The following is a 26,071-nucleotide window of genomic DNA, read 5'->3' on the forward strand; positions in this document are numbered from 1 at the left end:
ATGGCGAAATTATAAGTAGCAAACAAAGCCAATACTATGATAGATGTAAAAATGGTTTAATTTCTGGTGTCAGTATATTTTGAAACATGACCTAAAACCAAACAGAAAATTGATGTAAAGTAAACAAGATTGCTCCTCTGAGCACTTTTGCAATTGACTTTTATCTATAGTGTAGCTGTTTTGGACTGCTAATTCAGATAAGCAGCACCCTTAGGGTTAACAGGCTCTGCACAGGCCTGTCCGCTCTCTAGTATTTGTCAGTAGTCATCTGTATTTTTAACTGCTAATATCTCAGAATTCAGAAACCTTAAAAAATAGAAAATGAATGGAAATTGCTCATCAGCAGTTTACATTTATTTTCTATTTTAGTTTAAATCCACCTTAGGGGGGTTTGTATAACTAGTATACTTGCTTTTCGATTATTTCTCCAATAATTTTGTTTAAGAGATAAGAAATGCCGCTACATGTTATGTTATGGTTTTTCTTTACGATACTACAGTTTAAATACAAATCATTTGTGCAAAGATTCCCCATAAGAAGGGCATATGGAAAAATTGGCTAAATCTGTCTCATAGCCATGAGTTGATTTTCTAACAATCTTGTGAAATAATATAGAAAGGAACTAATCGAATCACTGGCCCTGTAATTCAGTTGGACATGGAGCCTGGAAATCCTGGGGCAGAGTTGTTTTTTCGCTGGATATTACTGGGCATTTCTTCATAGTGATGCAGGTTCTAAGCAGGAAATGGGGGAGCCAACAACACAGCTAGATATTTGTTCAGCCTCCAAGGAAATAATCGCTTTATTCTTTATGCCAATTACCTTGGAAGAGATCTCAGTCCTGGCTAGATACAAAAATTCAAAAAAAGAAAGTCTTTTTTTTTTTAGAAACTCTTTCTTCTTTCTTACTATTGGCAGGGCACCGCAGTACTGTCTGGAAGCTGGCATATGCTTTCCCAACGAATACATACTTTTGTATCTGTGTCACATGCATAGCTAGTGCCTGACAGAGAGCTTTATGCAGCCAAAATGCTCTGTACATAATTGTGTGATCTTGTTCTCCTCCAGCTTTACAAAAATGTTCTGTAAGCTAATGGTCTATTCTGTTGGTTGCAGGGTACTCCTTTGAAATATGACAGTGGTTCCTCATCTTCAAGTGCCAAAAAACATGATGTGCGGACAATAATTGGTAACTCGGGTAGGTCGTTCCATGCATTGCATCCCATGGAGGTCTTGCAAGACCCAAGGACTATGGAGAGATTGTGTTATGAGGAGGCACTGAAAAGCAGACCCAGCTCTGTTACCAACTCTAGTGGCTCCATTACAAGGGGGGCTCCAGTTATTGTGCCAGATCCAGGCAAGCCAAGACACAGTCCACTCTCTTATGAAGACCACCAACTGGCCCATGGAGCAGGGTTTAGCAGCCATTTGAATAGAGGATCTCCAGTGACCACAAGAGAGTCTTCACAAAGGCATCTTGAAGGTAATCTATTACTTGCTTGGAAATCATGTCTTAGGGCAGTGCTGTCCAACTCTCAGCATAGTGGAGCTTACTGGCTCCATCTTCGGTGCTTCTGTATTCTTCAATGTGAGTGCCATATTGGCGCATTCGCAGTTGGAGCAATCTTCCAGTTAGTGACAACTGCGCATGCGCCGAAAGTAACGAAAATAGCAGAAGGGACCTGAAGAATACCGAAGAGCCGGAAGGCGCCTGTGAGCTCCGCTGCGCTGACTCTGCACCTAAGGTATTTAATCATATGCTGGGGTTGTTGTGTAATCCACAGGGTAGGAGGAGGCATATGGATTTATGAGTATTTCTTAATATGTCTTAAATTTTCCACTTGAGTAATATCCCTGCAATCAGCGAAAACCATTTGGTTTTTTGGTGCGCTTCCACCTTTAACATGGACATGGTCTTAAAAGTTCTTGTTATAACATGGGTGTGGTTTAAAGTGGGTGTGTTTTAAAACAGGAAGTGGTCAACACTGGCTCCCTCTTCCAGAAAAATTCCAGCCCTTGGTACTAAAGAAGTTAGATAGCTCTGTCTTAGGGTATTAGCCTTTCTATTTTTGTTGGCTTAAACATGTGTTCCAATGTTTTTAAGGAACAGTAACACCAAAAAATCAAAGTGTATTAAAGTAATTAAAATATATATGTTGCCCTGCACTGGTAAAACTGGTGTGTTTGCTTCTAAACCTCTACTAGTTTATATAAACAAGCTGCTGTGTAGCCATGGGGGCAGCCATTCAAGCACAGGTTACATAGCTGATAACAGAACGTGTGACGTATGACCAACTAGCACACACAGGGAAATACCACACTTGTAAGAAGGGTTTACACAGGAGTTTATTTCAGATATAAAACAAGCAGTAGATCAGGAACACGAAATTAGCATGTGAAATCCCCAAGTCCAATTTTGTTGCGCCGGCGTCCAATTCGGGGCGTGTCAGCGCCCAATTCAGTGTGCCTCGTTTTTGCGCACTGGGCTCGGCGGCCCAGTGCGGGAGTGTCTGCGGCCCGGCGGTCGGGGACCCCTGATTTACAGCATTAATGTGTCACATTTCTATTTCTTCGCCATACCAACCAGAACATAAGTGTTTTTCATATTAATTGACTTATCTAATGGGTGCTAATCTTGTGTAATATAGTAGTATATAGTATTTTGAAATAAGCTCTGCAGCTGTAAACAGCTTAAATGCAGTTCTGAGCTATGAATATGTATCATGTAACTCTACATATGTTAAAAAGCCATTTAACTGATTTGCCATTTATTTATTCATATATTCACAGGGAGCATTACATCTGGAAAACCTATACCTCAGGAAAGGAAGAGTACCCCTAATCCGAGAGATGTAGCAAACTCCAAATCTCCTCACACCACTGTCCCAGAGCACCTCCACCCTCTATCCACCTATGAGCACTTACTGCGGGGAGTCAGCCAGGCTGACCTTTATAGAGGTCATATACCTTTAGCATTTGACCCTGGGACCATTTCCAGAGGGATCCCATTGGAGGCAGGTAAGACATACTCTCGAAATACATACACAGAATTTTACTGGCAAGCCTCTTTGGGGGTTTAATTTATCATTCTTGTTAAGTCCTATGAATGAACAGCTAATACATATTACCTTATTTTCTGCAGCTGCCTATTACCTGCCCAGACAACTGCAGCCTAATCCCGCCTACCCCCACCTCTATCCACCGTACCTCATCCGTGGCTACCCAGATACTGCTGCCATGGAGAATCGCCAGACTATCATCAATGACTACATCACCTCACAGCACATGCACCATAATACAGCCACTGCCATGGCACAGAGGGCAGACATGTTGCGTGGTCTGCAGCAGAGGGATCCGGCCCTGGCTCTCAACTATTCAGCAGGTCCTCGAAGTAGGCATTGAATATCTGTGTTTCCCATATCTGTCAGTGAAATTCCTGTATAGCATTAACGGACAAATGTAATCTTCACAGTTATACTGGAGACCAACCATTTTGCAAAAAGCTCTTTCACTTTAGCATGTATTAAAGGGATAACTTTTAGTATGATGTAGAGCAGTGATCCCCAACCAGTAGATCGTGAGCAACATGTTTGAAGGTTTTTGAGTTATTTAGCTTCAGCAGCTCTTCAGTTTGCATTTTAAGTCCAAATTATCCTAGCAACCATGCATTGATTTTAATAAGATGCTGGAATATGAATAGGAGAGGCCTGAATAGAAGGATCAGTAATATAATGTAGCAACAACAATACATTTGTAGCCTTACAGAGCATTTGCTTTTTAGAAGGTGACGCCCATTTGAAAGCTGCAAAGAGTCCAAAGAAAAAGGCAAATAACTACAAAACTATAAAAAAAAAAAAAAAATAACAAAAACCAGTTGAAAAGTTGCTTAGTACTGGACGTTCTGTATCATAATAAACGTTACCTTAAAAGTGAACCACCCCTTTAAAAGTGTTATCTATCAGGCCTCATTTTGCAGCCTGGCCTCTCCTGCTATATTAGATATTAGAATTACACTAAAATCAGTGAACTCTTAAGACTCCTTTATTATGGGGTGGGGGGTTGCAAAATACAAAGTACATTTTTATGTTTTTTGCTGACAATTTACTTGTATAAGTATATACAGGCAGGACAAACCTGGGTGCTGGAGGACACAAGGCATTCTGGGTCCCTGTTTTTCAGTATTAGGCTCCCTTACCAGAAATACAGGTATTCCCCATTGTATCCCCAATATCAATTGTATAGTAGGCTCACCCTCTAAAGCTGACACCACAAAGGTCCAGAATTCATCAAGTATGAAGGAGGCCACGAAATGCAGAACTATGCTGCTATTTTTTATTGTATGATATGTTTCGTATCACACTTGGGAAAGGGTCCATGTGATCTGAAACATGTCAGCGTACTTTACATTGCACTGCAGCATCCAAGGTTTTCATTTTGGAATCTCTGTATATATCACAGCATGAAAATACATATAGGCTCCCTTGTGCCTATATGGATGCACAGCTACCCTGTACCAGACACAACAGCTAAATGCATGGCATAAAGTTAAGTGCAATTTAGCACCAAATAATGTATAGTATAGGGATTGCATCTGTCTTTGCTAAACAAGCAATACTCTTTTATTTCTGAAATTTAAATATATTTGATTTATAATAAAGTGAACTCCTCCATTCTCTAAGTGTTTGGGCCAGTAAATCACTGCAGACCACTATGGCAGCTCCAAGCATTCCATTTTGGTCCAATTGCTATTTCACCTCATAAGCAGCACCAGAACTGTGCCGCCAGTTCTGATTGACATTGCTGATATTTACGGAAATCATGTCCCAAAAATAGCATATGCTTCATTTTCATCAACTGGAAAAGATCTTTCCATCCATAGCTGATACAACTCATTTTGTCATATTAATTGCTGCTTGTAACTTATTCTGCTTTTAGTTTGCTCTTACAGCAGAGCATTTTGTATTATTCTATATATTGTTAAAATCACTTTCATTTGCTGCTCACAGTGTTTTGTTGTCAGAAGAAATGAATAAAAGAATGCTTTAACTGTTAAATATTAGATTAAGTCACTATGTCGGCCAGATTTTTACACAGCTGGTAATCTATAGCATAGTTAGTAAAGGAATAGCAAGAAATGAATGTTGTTCCATTGCATTCTAATATATGTCTGTTGGGTATTAACATGGGATCTACCATTAATCCCCCAATCTTATTGTATTTCTGGGAAATGGGGCTGTGTGCATACAACATGCTTGATATAGTTCATTCAGCCCAGAGCAAAGCCACAAACAGATCAAAGTCCATTTAAGTCTATCCGACTTCCCAGATGGATCCAATAATTAGTCTTGTTTGTTTTGTTATTTTGCATAACCAGAGCATTGGGCATAAGATTTAGGAAAGAAGACATCTCGTTTAGTCTGAAATATGAAATTGATATTTGTGGGCTTTTACTGAATGTCTGTGATGATCTTACTGCAGATAATCATATTTTTGGGAAAATATAATGGCAGTTTCGAACCATGAGCAAGGGAATCGGATATATCGCTCCAACACTGTATGTCCCAGAATCCTCTAATAGCCCCAATCTAAGGATTGCATTGGTATTCCCCTGAAGTATTTTCCCTAGCCTAAATAAAAGGAAAACACTGTAATTTACAGCGTAAAGTATTTGTTAAATAGATGCTAAATTAATGAATGTGTATATGTATGAATATGTATTTTCATGCTGTGATATATACAGAGATTCCAAAATGGAAGCCTTGGATGCTGCAGTGCATTGTGGCATCATTATACGATGCAGGGCCCACCTTCCACCTGTGTTTTTTAACACATTTTCACCCCTACAGTTGAGCCATAGTGGGCAATGCAGTCGGGCCTGGATACAGTTTGCCCTTGCCAAAGCAATTGGTTCAGATATTGGCTTTTAATTATTATAATAACAGAACTAGATAAGGCTAGCTGCTTACTGGTTGCTGTGATTACATAAACAAGACCAATCTGAACAACTGATTGACTGACAACTGATTGACGAATACAGAACATTTAATTACATTAGCCTGTAAATAAGTAAGGTGGAGTTACCCAGAGTTAAAGTTGCTTGCTTTCAGTTAACGAGCTGTATCATATATATCACTGGAATGGACAACACATATTTAAATATATATACACTACAGATGATTTCCATTTTTCTTGGATTATGCCACACGCTCAAACAGGACTGTTCTGCATGCTTCTACAAAATCTACACCAAACTTCAGGGGCAGCATTGTAAGATTAAGGGTTCTTGTCTTTCCTTTTGTAAGTTACTGTTGTCTGTTTTGAATTACTTGATGCTGACTGCTGTTCACTCATTGCCTTGTATAGGAATTATAGACCTCTCCCAAGTGCCACATTTACCCGTCTTCATTCCCCAGTCTGCAAGTCCATCTGCTGCTACAATGGATAGGATAACATACATCTCTGGAGCACCGCAGACTTTTAGTAGCCGACACAGCAGTTCCCCACACTCCCCAGGTAATATTTCTCTGTGCTATAATAGGGACCACACACTCCAATGTACTGTATTCGCTGTGTGAGTTATTCCACCTAATTGCTTTTGTGATTCTCATATGTTTTTTTCAGCACCCAGCTCACATGTGACCAAACAGACCTCATCTGCTCCTGAACGTGAGAGAGAGCGTGAAAAGTCTGTGCTGTCTACTAATGTGGAGCACGCTCCTATATGGAGACCTGGTGAGTACTCTTAGACTGAGGTTCTCATAGAAAATTGGTAATCTGAGGCTGTAGAAAATGACTAGGGCAGCAGATTTGATACACATGTCTGTAACGACTGATCATTTACAGCCTGCCTTCATCCTAGGAACAGAACAGAGCAGTGGGCGCTTGTCTGCTCCCAGTCACAGCCACCAACACTCCCCAGTGTCACCACGGACACATGAAACCGTGCAGCAGCGGCCCAGTGTTCTTCATAATACAAACATGAAAAACCTTATGACTAGCACGGAAAGCACCCCATCAGTACTGCGGTAAGAATTACTCATTAAAATGTCGGCCACTGGGTGGTGGCTACAGCCAACACATGGCATTACACAGGGAACAGCTTCTGCATCAGGTTCTTGCAAAAGCAGAAGGGAGATATTAAACTATACCTCTAGCTGAAAGAAGTAAATAGTGGAGTGTGTTGCTTAAGTAAAATAACTCATTTTATCCTGCTTTTATAAAGATCTCAAACACCATTATTCCCTTCTTGCCAAGGTCAGTTTGTTAAAGGAGAAGGAAAGCTCTAAGATGATTTATTGTCAACAGATTAGCCTCAATAGTGCAAGCTAGAATGCTATATTTATTCTGCAGAATGCTTTACCATACCTGAGTAAACAGCTCTAGACACTGTCTCTGTTTGTTTAGGATATAAGCTGCCATATAAACTTGGTGTGACATCACTTCCTGCCTGAGTCTCACCCTGCTCACATACAGCTCTGAGCTCAGATTACAGCAGGGATGGGAGGATGGAGGGAGAGAGGAGCAAACTGAGCATGCTCAAGCCCTGCCCTGGAGGTTTATGCTGAAAACAGGAAGTCTGATACAGAAGCCCATGTATACACAATAAAAGGAAAGAAATGCTGTGTTTCTTTTGACAGAGGACTCAGAGCAGCATTACTTTTAGGGTTTACTGGTGTACTGTATTTATATAGACTATTTTGATATGTCTTACTTAATTTTAGCCTTTCCTTCTCCTTTAAAGGTCTCTGAAAATGTATATATCAACTCCCAGCTGTCATTAAAGTGAGCCACACACCAGAAATGGGCCAATATTCTCACAGTCCTGGCAGAATTAAGCAAATTTTGTGATAAAATTGATCTATACAGAAGTAGAAGCTTGGAAAGACAATTTGCACTATTAGCCTAATTATTCATATAAATAATGTAATTCTTTAAAGAGTGACATGAGAATAGGATGCCTTGAATGATTTACCTGTTTCTTATTTCCTAGAACTTCATCTAGCTCTTCACCCATCCGATCATCAATGCAGTTGACAGCAGGGTCTCATCGCTCAGTGAGTGGATCTGAGGGCTACCAGTCTGCTGATCATGTCATGTTACAGAAGGAAATGATTAGGACACGTGACTCCAAGTTAGAACGTCCGAGGACTGAGAACTTTTATAACTCCAAGCTGCCTACAGTAGCCATAGAACAGACTTCTCCCATTAAGGCTGTGGAGTCTCGGCCGCTCACCTCAACTGGGGCCGGTTCAGCTCATCACTATAACAACGGACAGGGGAAAAGCCAACAGCATCAGCCCTTGGACCAGTCTACAGTGTCAGCCATTGAGCAGCACAATAGGGACAAGACCCCAATTAAACCCTTTTCCATGCAAGAACAGGAGCTCCGTTCACTCGGTAAGACCACCATGACTGCGGCCAACTTCATAGACGCCATTATCATGCGTCAAATTTCTTGCGATAACGGGAAGCGAGAAAGAGGCTCGCTAAATATCGACGCCAATAGTGATGGTAAGACATACGGGAGCAGGTAGTCCAAAGCTTGCGGCCTTTTTTTTTCCATGCACGTTCCGGTGATTGGCTTTTTTGGCTTCCTAATTTGTTTTTATTTTAACCAATCATTTGTCTCAGTTTTCATTTTCCGATGACATTTTCGCAAGAAGTGATTTGGTTCTTTTTGTATTATTATTTTTGATTTAATTAGTGCTTTGCTGGCCTCGTTGAATTGCAGGGAATGTGTTGTCATCCCCTTCTAGGGCTCAAAGTCACACAAAGGTGTTCAGTACCTGAATGCAATGCAATGCATAGCAGGTGTCTCTAGCAATTGATGGGTTAATCATTTTTAAACTAGCTATAATGAATGAGGTGGATACTACAGAGAATTGAGTGCAGTCATTTCAATTTTACCCAAGTATTGTTCCTGCTTGGAATGTGAAATGGCTGCTGTATTGTTTACAAGGCAGAGGGCGTAGATATTTTTATTGTGGTTGAATGACTTATTTAAAGTTTAGTTTAACGTTTTCTGCTAGTGTAGTATCCCATAGCAACCAATCGACTGGCAGCATTTATTGGTAGGTTGTTTCTAAACAAGAGTGCCCATACTTTACTAATTCCAGGTCTACTTTAAGTGATGTTGTCCCATTATGATCTACATCCATAAAAGAATTGTTAGCATTCTGTTCCATGAAAAATATTACTTAAATTTTATATTGATTTATGAGAAAATTTATATTGCTATATTTAATAAACAACTATGTCTTATGTAACCTTAACTGAATACATATCTGAAATAAAACATGAAACAGGAGGGTGATTTAGACAAGCTGTTTGTTGACAATGTCTTGAGATCTACTGAATGCCAGGTAAAGGTCAACTGGTGGATCCCAATCTACCTTATGGGCACCCCTGTTCTAAACAAATATCTTCCTAGTTGCTATGGGTTACTAGACCTAGGCAAACACAGTTTATTACATTACCCTGACTGATGATTAACTTGGAGACTTCCAGTTGTTACTGCTACTGCCAGGAGTCCTCACCTTGTTAATTTGCATTGAACTCCCAGAATCCTGCCAATAGCTGTGCCTATTAGGAGCTCAGCAATATGTGGAGGGCCATAAGTTGTTAGAACTAGACACTTGTCCAAGGGTCATCTGACCTTTTTAGTACTTTTAGTCCCATTTGTTTTTCCCTTGTACAGACATGTAGATTTAGCCCTGTTATAGGCAGGTGCAACAAATACACCACATCTTACCAAGAAAGAACAAAGAAGTTGCAACTGAAAACATTAAACCCCATCATCGCCAAAGGAGCATGAAGCACATTTTTTTAGTTTTAGTGCCCAGAAGGGGCAGGAAAATGAACAATTGGAAGCTGTGGTCCAGGATCTTCTGAGGTATGGCTGCCCAGCAAGTTTGAAGGTTGGGTTTGTGAGGTTTCTCTGTTCAAATTCAGAATTATATAAAACCTCCCTGCTCTCAATACCGTTCCTGTAGCAATAAAGATGGTTACAACTGCCAGGGTTTGGTTGGGATGCTGGAAGTTGTAGTTTAGTTGCATGTTTGATTTCCTTCTATAATAAACTAGCTGTCCCCACTTTGTGCAGTAGCCTGGCACTTTGTTTGGGACATCAGTATCCCAGCTCTAGAGAGCTGCATTAACAAAATGCAGGGTTCATCCATAGTGCAGCTGTTCCTGTGTCCTTATGATGCCGGGAGAAGCTACAGCTTTTGGTGGTTCCACCACCGCCTCCAGAGGATTAGCTGCTCTCCTTTGGATGCAGATCCTAGGATCGTCTGCTGGCAGGTTGCGGTCACCTAGGGATGGCTTGGCTTGGTGGCGTGTCCTCACAATGACATTTCTTGCACAATGATGCAGCTCTAATCATGCCAAGCAAACTCCACACACTGCCTGCTCAATGTGTCTGATCTAGTCTGGGTTTTGGTATGTGGGTCTCTGTGGAGCTGTGCAAAATGTATGGTCTGGATGTCGCATAATTTGGGGGGTCACCATTGTATTTGTGCTTTATACTTTAATTACAAATGCAAAGGATAAGAATGCACATGTTACTGGGATACATGCACTAAAAGGGAAAATCATTATATGGAACATATGCAGAGAAAAGTGAGACGTTGTTCTGATGTCCCTAAGGGACACAGGCCATACTGATACATGAACGATTTCTACAGCCATCAGGGTGATACTTAAATCAGGGTAGTATAGTTGTAACCCTAATCAAATCTAATATTTGGTATTGTTTGGTATTTCGTTATGACACAAGAATTTAAGAACTCAAGTGCCACCTCAACATTCCTGGGTAAAATTCTCCATATGCCACCATTCTGTTTACTTACATGAAGTTTTGTTGTTGCATTAAGTTCATGTAACCAATATTACAGTAGAGATTGTATCTTATGTGTGGGGTATGGATAAAAATAGATTATAGCAAGACAAGGGTAATCTTATATTTGATTTGAATGTTGATAGCACATTTGGGTTCTAGGCATGGCATATATGCTTGCCATCTGACCAGTCGTGGCACTACTTAAATAAAGTAAATAAAAGGATTACTGATCAGATTTTGTAAAAAGCCATTGGAGTCAGAGAAACTCGATTTTACAGCCAAAGGTTTGTTAAGGAAGGAGATTGAAGGAGATTGAAGGAGTTTGATGAGCTTTAGACCTTAGCATTTTAATAATTTAATAATCCCAGTTAATAATATGTTCACGATATCCTCTGCATTTTCAGCAGTTTTACACTTTTATGACCAGAATGAGACTTCTATTTCTACATTTCTTTTTCTAATTATTGATTTTAGGAGACATCCTAGTGAGAACATTTTGCACAGTTCAGTTTTGCCAACAGTTATGTGGAGAGGAGATAGTTACACTGAAACCTTGTCTTTGTATGTGATCAGGATTCCCTGCTGGCTACAGCCCTGACAGACTTGATAGTATCAGCCCCAGGAATTCCCCCGGACTGTGCCATGACAAGCGCATCCTTGGGGCCACACAGGACCTGGAAAGCTCAGGATTGGACCAGGAGCCACGGCAAAAACAAGGTGAATGAAATTTCACCTTTTCATTTATCATGAGATGAAGCAAGTTTTATAATATTCTGTAATTCTTATTGCTGTTCTGCTTTGGGGTGTCCTAACTTCTAATTATTTATCTTATTTTTTTACAATTTTAAGATACTAAGTGTTTCCACCATGTTTTTATTTTCACATGTGTTCTTTAAACACATCATTTCAACTTCTTCACAGGGCCCATCAAACTTTCATCATCAGAAGGTCACATGAGACTGAAAGCTGAAGGCCAACAGTCACCGTGCCATTCTCAGCCTCCATATGGAAAAAGCCAACGGGTCGTCACCTTGGCACAGCACATTAGCGTATGTTTTACTAACTGAAGCACAGTCACACGAATGGGGCTGTCACCGCTGTATCCAACATTGTCTGTGTAGCACTGCATTTAATTAGAGGTCCAGTTAGCAAATTATTTTTGCACTACACATTCTGGTCTTTTGGGAATAAAAAGAAAATAGATAAATAGAACAAAGGAATTTCTGTTTTATCATATTAATGCATGGGTAAAGTTGTTCACCTTTATTTAAAAAAGTAGAACAGAATACAAAGGGAGCAATGGCAGTGCAATATTTGGCTAGTCAGTCAGCACCCCAGGACACATAAATGTGCAGTTTTTTATTTGGTTTTTTGACTGGCACCATTTACTTTGTTACCAATGGGATCAATAAAAAAATTGTAGAGAAGCCAAGCCCGTAAAAAGGCTAAATCAACTACAGTAAATGGGAAAAAGTTTACAAATGTCCCCATACACAAAATAATTTACAAGTAACATTGTTTAACGTTCATTTCTTCAAACATGTATAGGTAAAAGAATTGTAGTTGTTCTTCACAATTTTCATGAATAGGCCTTGGCTGAACATACAGTCTGCCTACTGTTTCAATCACAAAAAAATCTGTTTTCTTTCTTTTTTTAAACTAAACAAGGAGACTAAAGCAACTCCATGGTCTGAGAAGGATAAATAGATTATCAGCATACAGAACCCTCCCTTGACCTTTTGTTATTTTTTGATAGCAGGGACCCATTATGCAGGGGCAAGGGCCAAACATGGAGTAGCCTCGGTTTTAACTTTTTTTCCTAAATAAGTAGCAAAAACCATTGATTTTTATAGATTAAAAAAATAAACAAGCTCTATTCATTGAACTCATGTTAAACAAGGTAGTATACTGCCCCTTTAATGGAAATCCCAATCCCAGACAATGCTGGTATATACAGGTTTGTGGCAGAAAACACAACATAAAATAGATACTTTTGGCTGTAACCGCCTGTACCAGCATTATGGTGGCTGCCTGTATTTTCCAGGGAGGGAGGTCTTTGTCATTTTAAAGAAGGGCAAGAAGTTTTGTTCTATAAAAGATATAAAAAGGTAGGACTAGTTTGTTGCCTTTATCACTGAAGAAAATTGCAGGTAGAATTGTACAGGTGCTGACAAAAACCTAAAAACACAAAACAGTTACATTTCTATTTTAGGAGGTGATTACACAGGATTACACTCGGCACCATCCACAGCAGCTGCACCCTCAAATGCCAGCCTCAATGTATTATACTGGAGCCGGTTGTCCTGTATTGGATCTAAGGCAGAACCCCAGTGAAAGCGTGCTTCAGCACCAGGAATTGGCTCAGGCAGCAAGAGTATCGCCAGGGAGCAATGGAGAGAAACGGTGAGAGGCAAAAAATACAAGGATGGCAACCATGATATATTATATATATATTTTCTACTGTGTAGAGTAATCTTCCTTGCTCATCCAGTTGTATGCACACTTGTTCTTTTTGGGTGCAAGTCCCAATGTATTTGGCCTTTGCCCTCTGTTAGTGAGTATATAACCTTGGTGCCAGGGTATGTTTTCTTAATGGTGGGCTGGAATCTGTGTAGGTCACGTGGGCTTTTTTAGTTTGCACCTCTGTTGACATAATTGAGTGTGTACTGGAAAGGCGTGGCATGCCATTAATGCATACTCATTCTCCTGCTATGTCAAATACTGTAACTGGGCAGGTGTTTTAGAAATGTACAGTCCCACCTGGCTTGTTGTCTTATGGAATAGGTCACTCCAGTCATTAGGAGCATTTAAAAAGTTAGGTAGATTGGCTGGTCAAGCGATGACTGGTATTTTGTAAGGAACCCAAGGGGCCCCAGTGGGTCTTAATCCACCAGTAACTGATGGTGACAAACCTCTGCTATGCCCTTACTCCTTCTATTCTGCACCATCAGGTTCATTTCCTAACAGTATGCAAGGACTCCAGAGTGCAGGAACTCTCCCAACCAATTGCTTTCCTTATTCTGGCTGCAGTAGAAAGATCCAAGCTAATGGCTTTTTAATTGCAATGGGTTGCTGCAAAACATCAGATTTTGCCCACTTTAAATAAATGAGCCCAGTTCCACAAAGTAACCCTCTCCTATTTAGTGGCATTGTCTATGCCCTAAAAGAGATGCATACATGAAAAAGTGCAGCCTGTTTCTCCTTGCTTATAAATAGCTGTGAATACTGCACAAGCTGTTTCACACAACACCAGCGTTTATTTTTATTTGGGTCTCTTTAACAGAGCTGGTGGAAAAAAACAGGCCACGTCTCTGCTAAGTCAATTAGGAAACAGTTTTTAAAGTTGTTATAACATCCCCACACAATAGCAGATCTGTCTGAGTGGCATGCTAGAAACTTTCAGTACAGTGTGTCATGTTTGAAATGCTACGGCTTCAAAGGAGAAATATTTACTGTCTGCAGTCTGTGCCGGAACACAGGATATTGGCCAAAGGGCCATCCCAGGACTGGAACGCCTATCAGAAAAAACACACATTTTTTTTTGCCCTTCATCTGCGGTTTACCGAGCTAATTCCTATAGTTGAATTTAAGCTTCATTGATCCTCAGATCACCAGATCAAAACAAAGCATCTGCATTGAGTGGATCAGAAGATGGTATGGACCCCATATCTCCACCAGAGGGCATGGGAGAGCCAGACTATTCTAGAAGTACCACATATCCCACTTTATATAGAGAGGGAGAACAGACAGAACCAAGGTAATGCATTCTTAAAGCATGCGGACCTACCTTTCCATCAGTATCCAGTTCTTCTTTCCAAATGCTTTTCCAACTGCTTTTTAACGAGAACATCCATACTTCACCAGCCTAACACGAGGTTCAACATAGCAAGGGCTAGAAAGGAGCTTTAAGGAAACGTTATTTGAGCACACATTAGGCCCTATGCTTGTCAGCAGAATGGGACCCTCTAGATCATGAATATGGTTGCTGCTGAAAGGGGTTATGAAAGTATATAATAAATATCCAACCTGCCAATTGGGGGCTGTGAGGGAGGGTCACCAAGTTAACCTCACATGATGGACAGTGATGAGGGCAAGGTTTTTTTTTTTTTAATACCATCTGCCCCTAGTCATCAAAGACGTATCTATGTATGATCAAATGCTTTCCTACTTTATGTCAGGGTGAGAAACTTGAAAAGTAAGAAAACACTGGCACAGCATGGGTTGCTTCTAGCAGGGAAATCCCTTGCTCATTTATTGCGGATGCAACGTTTTGGGGCGTAACCCCTTTGTCAAGCATACAGGATGTTCAATGAGCAGAGTATTTAAAGGATTACAAATTAAGCTCTAATTGGCAAACATAATTACTTTGAAAACTCAAAAAATTAACAAAAAATTAAAAAGCGAAAAAAGATAGAAAAAAGACCATAATTCAGAGGTGAATAATATCAAGCAACGAAAAAATATTCCATCAAACGAAATAATTGTCCAAGGTAGTGAAAATGTCCTTCCATAAAAATTGTGAAATATCCTTCAAAAAAAGTAAAGTGTCCATATGATAATACATAATTATTTCAAATTACCCCACTAGCATTTAAAAAATAAACTTGGCTTAATGGGCAAAAAATTCCAACATAATATTATGAAGTATCTTTCCAAGTAGATTAAAAGTATCCAAACAGTGTAAAATTGTGTCAAAACAGTGTTAATCTCAAGTGCATATACAATGTGTCATTTTCCATAAATTACATAAAATTACTTTTCAGGGAGCAACAAGTAACAATAAATACTAAGATTACAATGCTAGTGCAAAATGTATAAAAATTACAATATAATAAAAAAAATGTAATACATTTTCTTAATAAATTTTCAATCAACCACACAATTGGTATGTTAACTATAAAAAAGTTTAAATATTTACTTATTTGAAGATTAATAACAATTCTCTTCTATCTTACCCTACATAAATGGAGAGAAGAGAACCTTTCCCTGAGGCATAGCTCGGCAGATAGCTTATCTAAAAGGGAAAAATAATTATAATTAATACACAATGCTTATAAAAAACAACTCATAATAAATTTGTCATTTAACCCTTTTGGATGGCGTGTTTGCAAAAACCAGATCCAATAACACTCTCTCTGGAGCAGTGTTTTCTTTAAATCCATGCCTGGTTTTGGACTAACTTTTTCTAATATTTGCCACCGTAGTTGGGAAAGTTGGTGGGCATGAGAATGAAAATGTTTAGCGAGTAAAGTTTCACCTTTAAATTTTTCTTTCTGTTCGTGGATCCCTGTGGTAACTGGTGGTGGACGGTAGGTGCGGATGGTAGATTTATGTTCGTTTAACCTTAATTTTATGGCCCTGCTCGTTTGTCCTATATACAGTAATCCACATGGACATTTTATGCTATAAATTACGTCCTTGGTATCACACGTAAAAAAACCTTGTATTGCGTGTTTGGTACCTTGGTGTGGATGAATTACAAACGATCCAGGGGTAATAGCATTGCAGTGACCACAATTTCTACAAGGGTATGTTCCACACCTTTGGGTCCCCAAAAGTGTACACATTCCCTGCTTTCTCTTTGGTTTTTTCTTTATCAATTCGCCGATATTTCTGCCTCTCCTATATGAAAATAGGGGTGGTAAGCCAAACAGGTGCCCATATTTTTGATCAGTACTTAGGATATTCCAGTGTTTCAAAATGATATTCCTAAATTTTTTGGAATTTGTATCATACGAAGTTATAAAGGGAATTCTGTGTATTTTAGGCCTACCTTTTGGTTTTCTAACGAGGGCCTCTTCCCTAGGGATCAATTCCACCTCCCTTCTAGTACCTTGCCTTACAGATACCACTGAATTTTTAACACGACTGAATAGCTTGAATCTACCATCTGATAATTTTCTGTTATGTTCCTTGGACGTCAAGGATCTTTTCACTTCTATACCCCACTCTGAAGGCATTGATTGCATGCGTGATTACTTGTCTGATTTAAACCTCCCTAATTATAGGGTTAAATTCATTTGTCAATTGCTTGAGTTGGTTTTGTCCAAAAATTATTTTACATATAATGAAGAATATTTTTTGCAACTGCAAGGCTGTGCCATGGGTGCCAACATGGCACCCGCATATGCCAACATATTTATGGATAAGTTTGAAAAATCGTTTATTTTCTCCCATCCTATATATAATCAATTCATTTATGAATACATGCGATATGTAGACGATACGTTCTTTTTTTGGACAGGGCCTCCTGAGATGTTAAAGGAATTTGTCTGTCACTTAAACAGTGTCCACCCTACCATTAAATTTACTTGCGAATCAGATCCCTCTAAATTACATTTTTTGGACGTGAATATTCAGGTGGTGGATGGGGTACTGACTACTTCGTTATACAGTAAACCCACTGATAGAAACAACTTGCTTAGACCTACTAGTTTCCATCCACCAGGTGTATTTAAAGGGTTACCAAAAAGCCAGTTAATGCGGGTAAAACGGATCACATCCACACCTGAATTATTTAAATCAGATTCCCTGACTTTGGTACAACGCTTTGCAGAAAAAGGTTATGACCAAGCTGCACTTATGGATACTAGAAGGGAGGTGGAATTGATCCCTAGGGAAGAGGCCCTCGTTAGAAAACCAAAAGGTAGGCCTAAAATACACAGAATTCCCTTTATAACTTCGTATGATACAAATTCCAAAAAATTTAGGAATATCATTTTGAAACACTGGAATATCCTAAGTACTGATCAAAAATATGGGCACCTGTTTGGCTTACCACCCCTATTTTCATATAGGAGAGGCAGAAATATCGGCGAATTGATAAAGAAAAAACCAAAGAGAAAGCAGGGAATGTGTACACTTTTGGGGACCCAAAGGTGTGGAACATACCCTTGTAGAAATTGTGGTCACTGCAATGCTATTACCCCTGGATCGTTTGTAATTCATCCACACCAAGGTACCAAACACGCAATACAAGGTTTTTTTACGTGTGATACCAAGGACGTAATTTATAGCATAAAATGTCCATGTGGATTACTGTATATAGGACAAACGAGCAGGGCCATAAAATTAAGGTTAAATGAACATAAATCTACCATCCGCACCTACCGTCCACCACCAGTTACCACAGGGATCCACGAACAGAAAGAAAAATTTAAAGGTGAAACTTTACTCGCTAAACATTTTCATTCTCATGCCCACCAACTTTCCCAACTACGGTGGCAAATATTAGAAAAAGTTAGTCCAAAACCAGGCATGGATTTAAAGAAAACACTGCTCCAGAGAGAGTGTTATTGGATCTGGTTTTTGCAAACACGCCATCCAAAAGGGTTAAATGACAAATTTATTATGAGTTGTTTTTTATAAGCATTGTGTATTAATTATAATTATTTTTCCCTTTTAGATAAGCTATCTGCAGAGCTATGCCTCAGGGAAAGGTTCTCTTCTCTCCATTTATGTAGGGTAAGATAGAAGTGAATTGTTATTAATCTTCAAATAAGTAAATATTTAAACTTTTTTATAGTTAACATACCAATTGTGTGGTTGATTGAAAATTTATTAAGAAAATGTATTAAAATTTTTTTATTATATTGTAATTTTTATACATTTTGCACTAGCATTGTAATCTTAGTATTTATTGTTACTTGTTGCTCCCTGAAAAGTAATTTTATGTAATTTATGGAAAATGACACATTGTATATGCACTTGAGATTAACACTGTTTTGACACAATTTGGATACTTTTAATCTACTTGGAAAGATACTTCATAATATTATGTTGGAATTTTTTGCCCATTAAGCCAAGTTTATTTTTTAAATGCTAGTGGGGTAATTTGAAATAATTATGTATTATCATATGGACACTTTACTTTTTTTGAAGGATATTTCACAATTTTTATGGAAGGACATTTTCACTACCTTGGACAATTATTTCGTTTGATGGAATATTTTTTCGTTGCTTGATATTATTCACCTCTGAATTATGGTCTTTTTTCTATCTTTTTTCGCTTTTTAATTTTTTGTTAATTTTTTGAGTTTTCAAAGTAATTATGTTTGCCAATTTGAGCTTAATTTGTAATCCTTTAAATACTCTGCTCATTGAACATCCTGTATGCTTGACAAAGGGGTTATGTCCCGAAACGTTGCATCCGCAATAAATGAGCAAGGGATTTCCCTGCTAGAAGCAACCCATGCTGTGCCAGTGTTTTCTTACTTTTCATGTGGATCTTGAGGTAGCCAAACGCCTCCTTCACTGAGCACCTGGGATTCGATTTGATTGGGAAGGCCAGGGTGTGCTAGGGTTATTTCTTTTCTGACTCCCTTGGTTAGGGTGGGAAACTTAACAGCCTCTTAAATTTCTAACATATAATCGCAGACTACAGCCATGCTTCTGTCCTGTTCACATACCCACCTTTATTATGGCTTTGCACCATATCACTCCATCACCTTTAATCTCTATCTCTATGCTAACAGTTCTCTTCCATTTTGATCTGCTTATTCTATATAGCGTTGTTTATGCTAGTGTCCAGGCAATTTATTTAATGCCTACTACGTTTGGATTTGTTCCTGACTTGGAATGGGTTTGTATGTGATTTAGGGGTTGTCAGAGCTTTCAATAAAGTGTTGCCGAGTACAGTGCAGATATGTTTTTATCATAAAAAATGGAAGCCATTCCCAGTGCCATTTAAGGGGTTAACAAAAGAGCACAGGCATATTCACTGTAAGAGTTTAGAAATCTGACTTTTATTGAAGTCACAAAGGGGATGTGTGCAGAAATAATATAGTTATACATTGCCATTACAGGTATATGATCTATTATTAAATAACCCATTATCTAGAAAGCTCCAAAATCAGGGAGAGACATTTTTCATAGCAACTTTATTTTTTGCGTTTTCTTAAAGGGCACCTGTTGGCTAAATATACCCTCTTTTATATTTAGGCAACAGGTGCCCTTTAAGAAAATGCTGTTAACTCCACTCTGTTTGGAGGTAACAGTCGTTTTTTGTGTTTTTTTTTTTTGTTTGTTATTTTTTAAATACCCTCAATAAGCCACCCACATTGTGAGGGAGCTCCCAGCTTGAGCAGCCATATTGGGGCACAGCATGCGCATAATGAACCAAAGTCGCAACTTGCTCATTATAAGTATGTGCGTGATGTCAGAAGAACATTATGCAGATTCACTCTGACTGACATGGCCGCTTGCATTGAGAGAGTGTCCTACAGGGGGGCAATTTTTTTTAAAAAAAAAATACTGTTACTCCAACCGGAGTATGGGCTCTATTAGCCTGCACCTTTAGTCGGGAATAATATATTTAGCCAACAGGTGCCCTTTAATAAACAAAACACTGTCTTGTACTCCCTGTTAACTAAGCTGTGTGCATCCATGTTGGCGGCAATCCTATTGTTGTTTAGTAGAGTTTAGGTATGGTGATCCAAAGTCAAGACCCCTTAACAAAAATAAGTCATGTCCCAAGCATTCCAGATAACAGATCCTATCCCTTTACCAGCTTTGGGCACAAAAACTCAGAACTATTTCTGAACAGCCCCTGGTAAATGAATACTGTCTGACTCAAGAGCAGGTTTACTGTGAAAATTATATAGCTTAGGTTTAAAGGGAACATATACCCCAATACAAATAATTTACCGTTGCTTAGAGTGCTGTTATGAGCACTTTTGTAATTTACACAACTTATTTTTCCCTTTGGCAGTCAACTAATGCTACCATCATAAATGTGGAATATGAGCGCCCTCTTCTGTTCTGTCCAGGTGTGACCAGACAGAACCTCAAAAGCATCAGGAAGTGCCTCTAGATCAGGGGTCAACCTTTACTATCAAAAGAGTCATTTTGCCCCCTCTTCCACTAAAGAAAAATAGCCTGGAGCCACAAAACATATAACACAGATTATAAACTTTTAAAAGTTTTAACCTGTTTTAAATTTTAACTGTTACAACAACAGAATACAACAAACAGAAGTGCATTGTGGATATGCTGGGCTACTTTGAAATAAATTAAACACTGAATAGCCCTATTAAATGCTAGTGTTCTTATCTGTTTAATGTAAATTCTGTTTCTGAAGTTCAATGCTGATCTTCCCTCTATTGTCTTGAGTGTGTGACCGCGGTAAGGACCATGATGAATCATCTTGTTACGGCTCGGTCTTGCCTGTCACTCCTGGGACGTCTATACAGTCCTCACACCTGCTGGCGGCTTCCTGAGTGTGCGACTGCAGTAAGCTAACCGTTAACTTACCCCAGTCACACACTCAAGAAGCCACCAGCAGGTGCAAAGGCTGTATAGCCGACCTGATAGGCAAAGCCGCAAGACAGAGCCGCAGCAAGCAGGATAAAGAGCCGCATGAGGCTCCGGAGCCTCAGGTTGCCTACCCCTGCTCTATATCCTTCTCTGCTCAGTTATATTGCTCCAGTCACAGTGAGTGATCGAAATAAGCAGAGAAGGGCCTTGAGATGCCTGTCCGCCAGCAGCCAGACAGAACAGTGGGAGTAGCAGTTTAAAAACTACTCATATCATAAAATCTAAAATAATGTAAATTGATAAATGCTCAGAAGAGCAATGTTGCATTATTTGGGTATTCTGCAAAAGAATCACATTGTCAAGACATGCCTTGCTATAACTTGAGAGCTCATGGTGTGGTCTCTGCTTTATGTGTAGACATGGCTGTACCTTATAACAATGCACAATACAAATTTTAGCAAGCCATGCAACTTCAACTATTTATGTAAATGGCAGAAACAGCAAGTGTATTTTACTAATACGTTTGTTTCTAAGACAATGTTGGATTGGTTCATTGGTATCGGTTTTCCTTGAGGAACGTTAAGCTTACTCTTGTTTGTACCCTTATTGCTTACCTTTCCAGGACAAGTGTGTCTCTCGCAAAAGGTATAGGTTTAGCACAAGTGTTTACGCACTAGAGGTTTATTGAACAAATGCTCATATAGGCTTGCTGCTGAACAAATGCTCATATAGGCTTGCTGCTTAAAAAAATGGTGTTCCTTATGTGCTGTGGGATATAAGGTATTGGAGTGTTTGTATCCAGGTATTTATGGTTATGTACACTTTGCTTTCTTTGCAGAATGGGTTCGAAATCCCCAGGGAACAACACACAGCCCCCAGCGTTCTTCAGTAAGCTGACCGAGAGCAACTCTGCTATGGTTAAGTCCAAGAAACAGGAGATGATTAAAAAACTTAGTACAACCAACAGGAGTGAGCAAGAGTATAGTAAGAGTCTCCCTGTATTTTCTTTTCACACTGAAGCAGTTTGAAATGGGGGAGGGCAGTGGTACTATGGAATCACAAGATAGAACAGAAACGTTGTGCCCCCCATACTGTGCCACTGGTCCTATATCATCTTTAGGCTGTATGCTTAGAGGGGCTTAGAGTAAAAGCCTTGACAATTTAGTAGAAAGACAGAAAGTTTATTTTTTTCATATTTAATTGGAAACTGCTTCAACACCGATGCTTAAAGATTGCATTAGATACGATCATTATATCAGTGCAGTGTTTAGACTTGTAGGTGCTAAATTAACCAGGGAAAGAGATCTTTCTGTATGGATTAAAGGTAACACACACATAAATATGCAAGTGTGGAATCTGTTATCTTGCCCCTCTTTATTCAGAATGCTCTATACACCAGCTCTGCCCTCTTTAATGTGTAGTTAAACCGCTTATCATTCTTGTTGGTTTCATTAAGTATATTTGCTTGATTGTGTGTGTGTGTGTGTGTGTATATATATATATATATATATATATCTATATATATATATATATATATATATATATATATATATATATATACACACAACTGTGTGTAGTCCAGGTAAACAGAAGTCCAAAAACAGAAGTGCACATAAAGCCACTCACAGGACTTTCAGTAAAACTTCTGTTGAACAGGGCTGATATTTAGGCCGGATCCCACTGTGGTGCCCTTTTGATGTCACAAATCCAAACCACTCTGTTAACAAACCAGAGAAAAGAAACAATGGTCAAAAGAACTCTGCAGTTATAACAAAATGTTTGTTCTTGCCCCCAGACAATAATTACAAATGTGCCACATAGATATCTGTACTACAGGGTAGTCTCCAGTGTAGAAGATGGTTCTGCATTAATTTATTGCTTTATTGGTTTGGTGGTTGTGTGATGTTGGGGGGGGGGGCACAGTGAGATTAGCTCCCAATTTTAGGTTTTAACGGGTCAGGTTTGGTGTTTGCATTATGTAGATAATGTCTGGGTATGGACCAAGTTAAAACATTCATTCTTATCAATGCAAGCTTTTTTTTCATGTCCTGTGAGTTGTATTTATAATGTGTATAATGTCAGTGCCTGAAAGCATGAAAACTTAATGCAAAGAAAAGAGGTGCAGTACATAGGAGAGGGAAGCATTCCCCTTATATTGGTCAACATTTCTGCCTGTAGTGATCCTGTAGTAAACCAGGAAGTCTATTACAGAACAACGGCATGAAGATCACGTAACCCACACCAACCCTATGTATATGGGACATTTCCATGGTAGCCAAATAGAAACAGACCCTGAAACGTTTCAGAGGTTCTGAAATAAATAATATCCAACTGATCCCACCTCCAACAAACAATTATTAGCAAAAATGAATGGATAATAAAAACATTAGGGCAACATTTTTATGTAAAATCCGGGAAGACACCATGTAAAATCAGGACAGAGCATCCATTGAAATGCATTATTAATTGGTAGGAACACAAAAAAACAAAAATAATGTAAAATGCGGGAGAACTTAAAATCAGGTTTCACTGTATTCTGTAATTAACTGCCGAAAGTAGACAGTATACTGGGAATACTTCTCTTATGTTATTTATTTTTGACTTAACTTAAAGGACATGCAAACCCTAAATTCTCCTACCATGTATATTAGTTGGGCGCATCTCCCCCACCCAAATGGCATCATTTGTACTGTATATATCCTCAACCATTTGCCAATGCCATCAAATTTTCCTAATACAATTACACCTGCAAAGAGCACATGTGTGCGGTAAAGTTCATAGAATCCATAATCTGAGCTGAGAAGAATTGAGCATGCTCAGTAGCCAACAGCCAAAGTAAATTCCCAAGGGAGGAATCCTAATGATGAAGTGGATGCTGCAGCCTTACTATTAACCTTTGAACAACAAGAGTGGCAGATATTTAAAGATTTCAAAAAGACTGTTCATTGAATTTTGTTGGGGGGAGGGGGGGGTTGCATGTCATATATACTATTTCTGTGCCACAAATATATTTATATATTTTGTGCAAATAAATGTAGTTCTTAGTAATGTAACTTGTGTCACATGACATTTAAAAAAGCAGATGTATGCTTTACTTTCAAATATAGGAATGTTAGAAGTCACCTCTGCGTTGTTTGACTTGCTTAATACTACTCAGCCATTTCTTAATCATGTTTAAAATATTTTCATGAAGGGAGTAGCTGATTACAAAAAATAAATATATCTGTTTTCCAAATAAAAATATGATGTAGCCCCATCCAACCTACTATCATCCCACCACCACCTTTTTCCCCAAGTGCTGCCTCTGAAATGACCTTATTATTTGTCATTTTAACTCTGTAACCACAACCATAACTTTTATATACAGTGTCATTGTAAAGATTCCCTGATTAATGGGTATATTGTCTTGAGACCCACTTAAGTATGTGATTTTATCTTTCTTGCCAGGTGTGGGACAACCCGGGACGGAGATATTTAACATGCCAGCCAATACAGGAGCAGGTAATGACTCTGTCAAGCCACTGTAATTCAGGTGCAAATAAAAGTCACGAGCCAATGATGAGGCATTATAATGACCAATGACCAAGCCAACTATGGCGTCCCGTCTCATTACAGGATTTTCTAATTTTACAAAAACCAAACAAATTATCCTTTTGGCACTAGGGCCATGAATAGATATTTAGGGACTTATGGAAATATATCCCAGTAAACATAGCCGTATATAGAATTATGCAGACCAAGCTACTCCCACAGGTTTAGTTAACATTATCAGTTGAAAATGAGTCTTACATATGCTCAACAGTTGGGTTAAGTAGAAAAGGTGCATAATCTGCATTGCCAAAAGTAAATATAAATGTATTTTTTATTTACATACCTAATAAGCATACTTGATTGCTTCAGATTGAACAGTAACCATGATAGTCTATAACTGGGGCTAGTTTACCACCCTTCTCAGGCTCACAGTGTAATGCAGCCCCTCCCTAACTTTGTTTCATTGTGCAGTGGTGGATTCTGGGACTTGATGCCGTTTCGCTTTCCAGAGAAACTCTGCACCCCACTAAAGCAGAGGGACTTCCAGGTCCATCACTTCACAGTGGGGCAAGGTGAGGAAGTGGTTTTATTACAATGTAAGAGCTTGGGAAATGGTTCTTACAAGTAATATGGCTTCCTTTTAATCTGTGGAATGGTGTATTTCAACTTGGGAAGAAGCACCTGAAACTACCTCTGCTGCCATCCATAGCCTTCAGTGGGAGCTACCCAATACTGCTACTGCTAGCGGTTCCTGGCTGAATGTGTTTTTATCAGTGTAGTTTTCAGTGAAAACAGTGGGAGGTAGAAAAGCCAAGCCAAGAGTTATTGACGTAGCCAACCTGTGACATTCACCGTGGGAAAGAAACAAACCATGTCAGTTAGTTTAAGTGAGAGTTGCCTTGTCACCTGTCGCTTGCCTTCAACTAAATGCAGAAAATTGTATAGTCCATACAGAACAAGCTCTCTCTCTACCATTTTAGCCATTGTAAAATGACATTAAGGAACCAACTGGCAATAGTATAAATGTCTGGGAAGAGAAATGAGAAACTAACAAAGTTGTCTGATATTAGGGGTTTATTAACACCTTAAAATTCGTGGTGTGGTAGTAGTATTTATTGCACTTGTCTCAGGTCATACACTGCCGTTACTTTTTCATGCAGCTGATTTTTGTTATTTTACCCTTGCCCTCCCCTGTTTGGTTTGATGCTGCCTAAATCTGGAGATTATACTCCCCTGCTTTATGCAATGGGAAGTAATAATTATTACACAATACAAATGTTCTTTTAATGGGGGTCCAAGACCCCCATGCACATTTCACCAGTGTGGTTACCCATAGTAATCAATCAGTTTAGAAAAAAAAAAAGTTACAAAATAAAAGCAACGCGCTAACTAGTTGCTATGGGCAGCTGGACAAGTGCAGTTTAGCACATGGTTAGCAATTCAGTT

General features: G+C 39.0%; 1 protein-coding gene across 15 annotated transcripts in view; it reads left to right on the forward strand.

Annotated features, from left to right (window-relative positions):
• The window catches only part of ncor2.S (nuclear receptor corepressor 2 S homeolog), a 230,682-nt gene that overhangs the window by 198,236 nt on the left and 6,375 nt on the right, over positions 1-26,071 (forward strand). For 9 of the 15 annotated variants that reach the window (XM_018235537.2, XM_018235588.2, XM_018235552.2 and 6 more), the window contains 13 exon segments: positions 1,117-1,483; positions 2,791-3,018; positions 3,143-3,391; positions 6,364-6,513; positions 6,622-6,732; positions 6,860-7,025; positions 7,991-8,511; positions 11,414-11,557; positions 11,762-11,889; positions 13,053-13,243; positions 14,448-14,597; positions 21,933-22,078; positions 24,542-24,595. In XM_018235537.2, coding sequence (XP_018091026.1) covers positions 1,117-1,483; positions 2,791-3,018; positions 3,143-3,391; positions 6,364-6,513; positions 6,622-6,732; positions 6,860-7,025; positions 7,991-8,511; positions 11,414-11,557; positions 11,762-11,889; positions 13,053-13,243; positions 14,448-14,597; positions 21,933-22,078; positions 24,542-24,595 — 2,605 coding nt within the window. 15 annotated transcript variants of the gene reach the window in all.

The sequence above is a fragment of the Xenopus laevis genome, chromosome 1S (assembly GCF_017654675.1).
Source record: "Xenopus laevis strain J_2021 chromosome 1S, Xenopus_laevis_v10.1, whole genome shotgun sequence".
NCBI classification, from domain to species: domain Eukaryota; kingdom Metazoa; phylum Chordata; class Amphibia; order Anura; family Pipidae; genus Xenopus; species Xenopus laevis.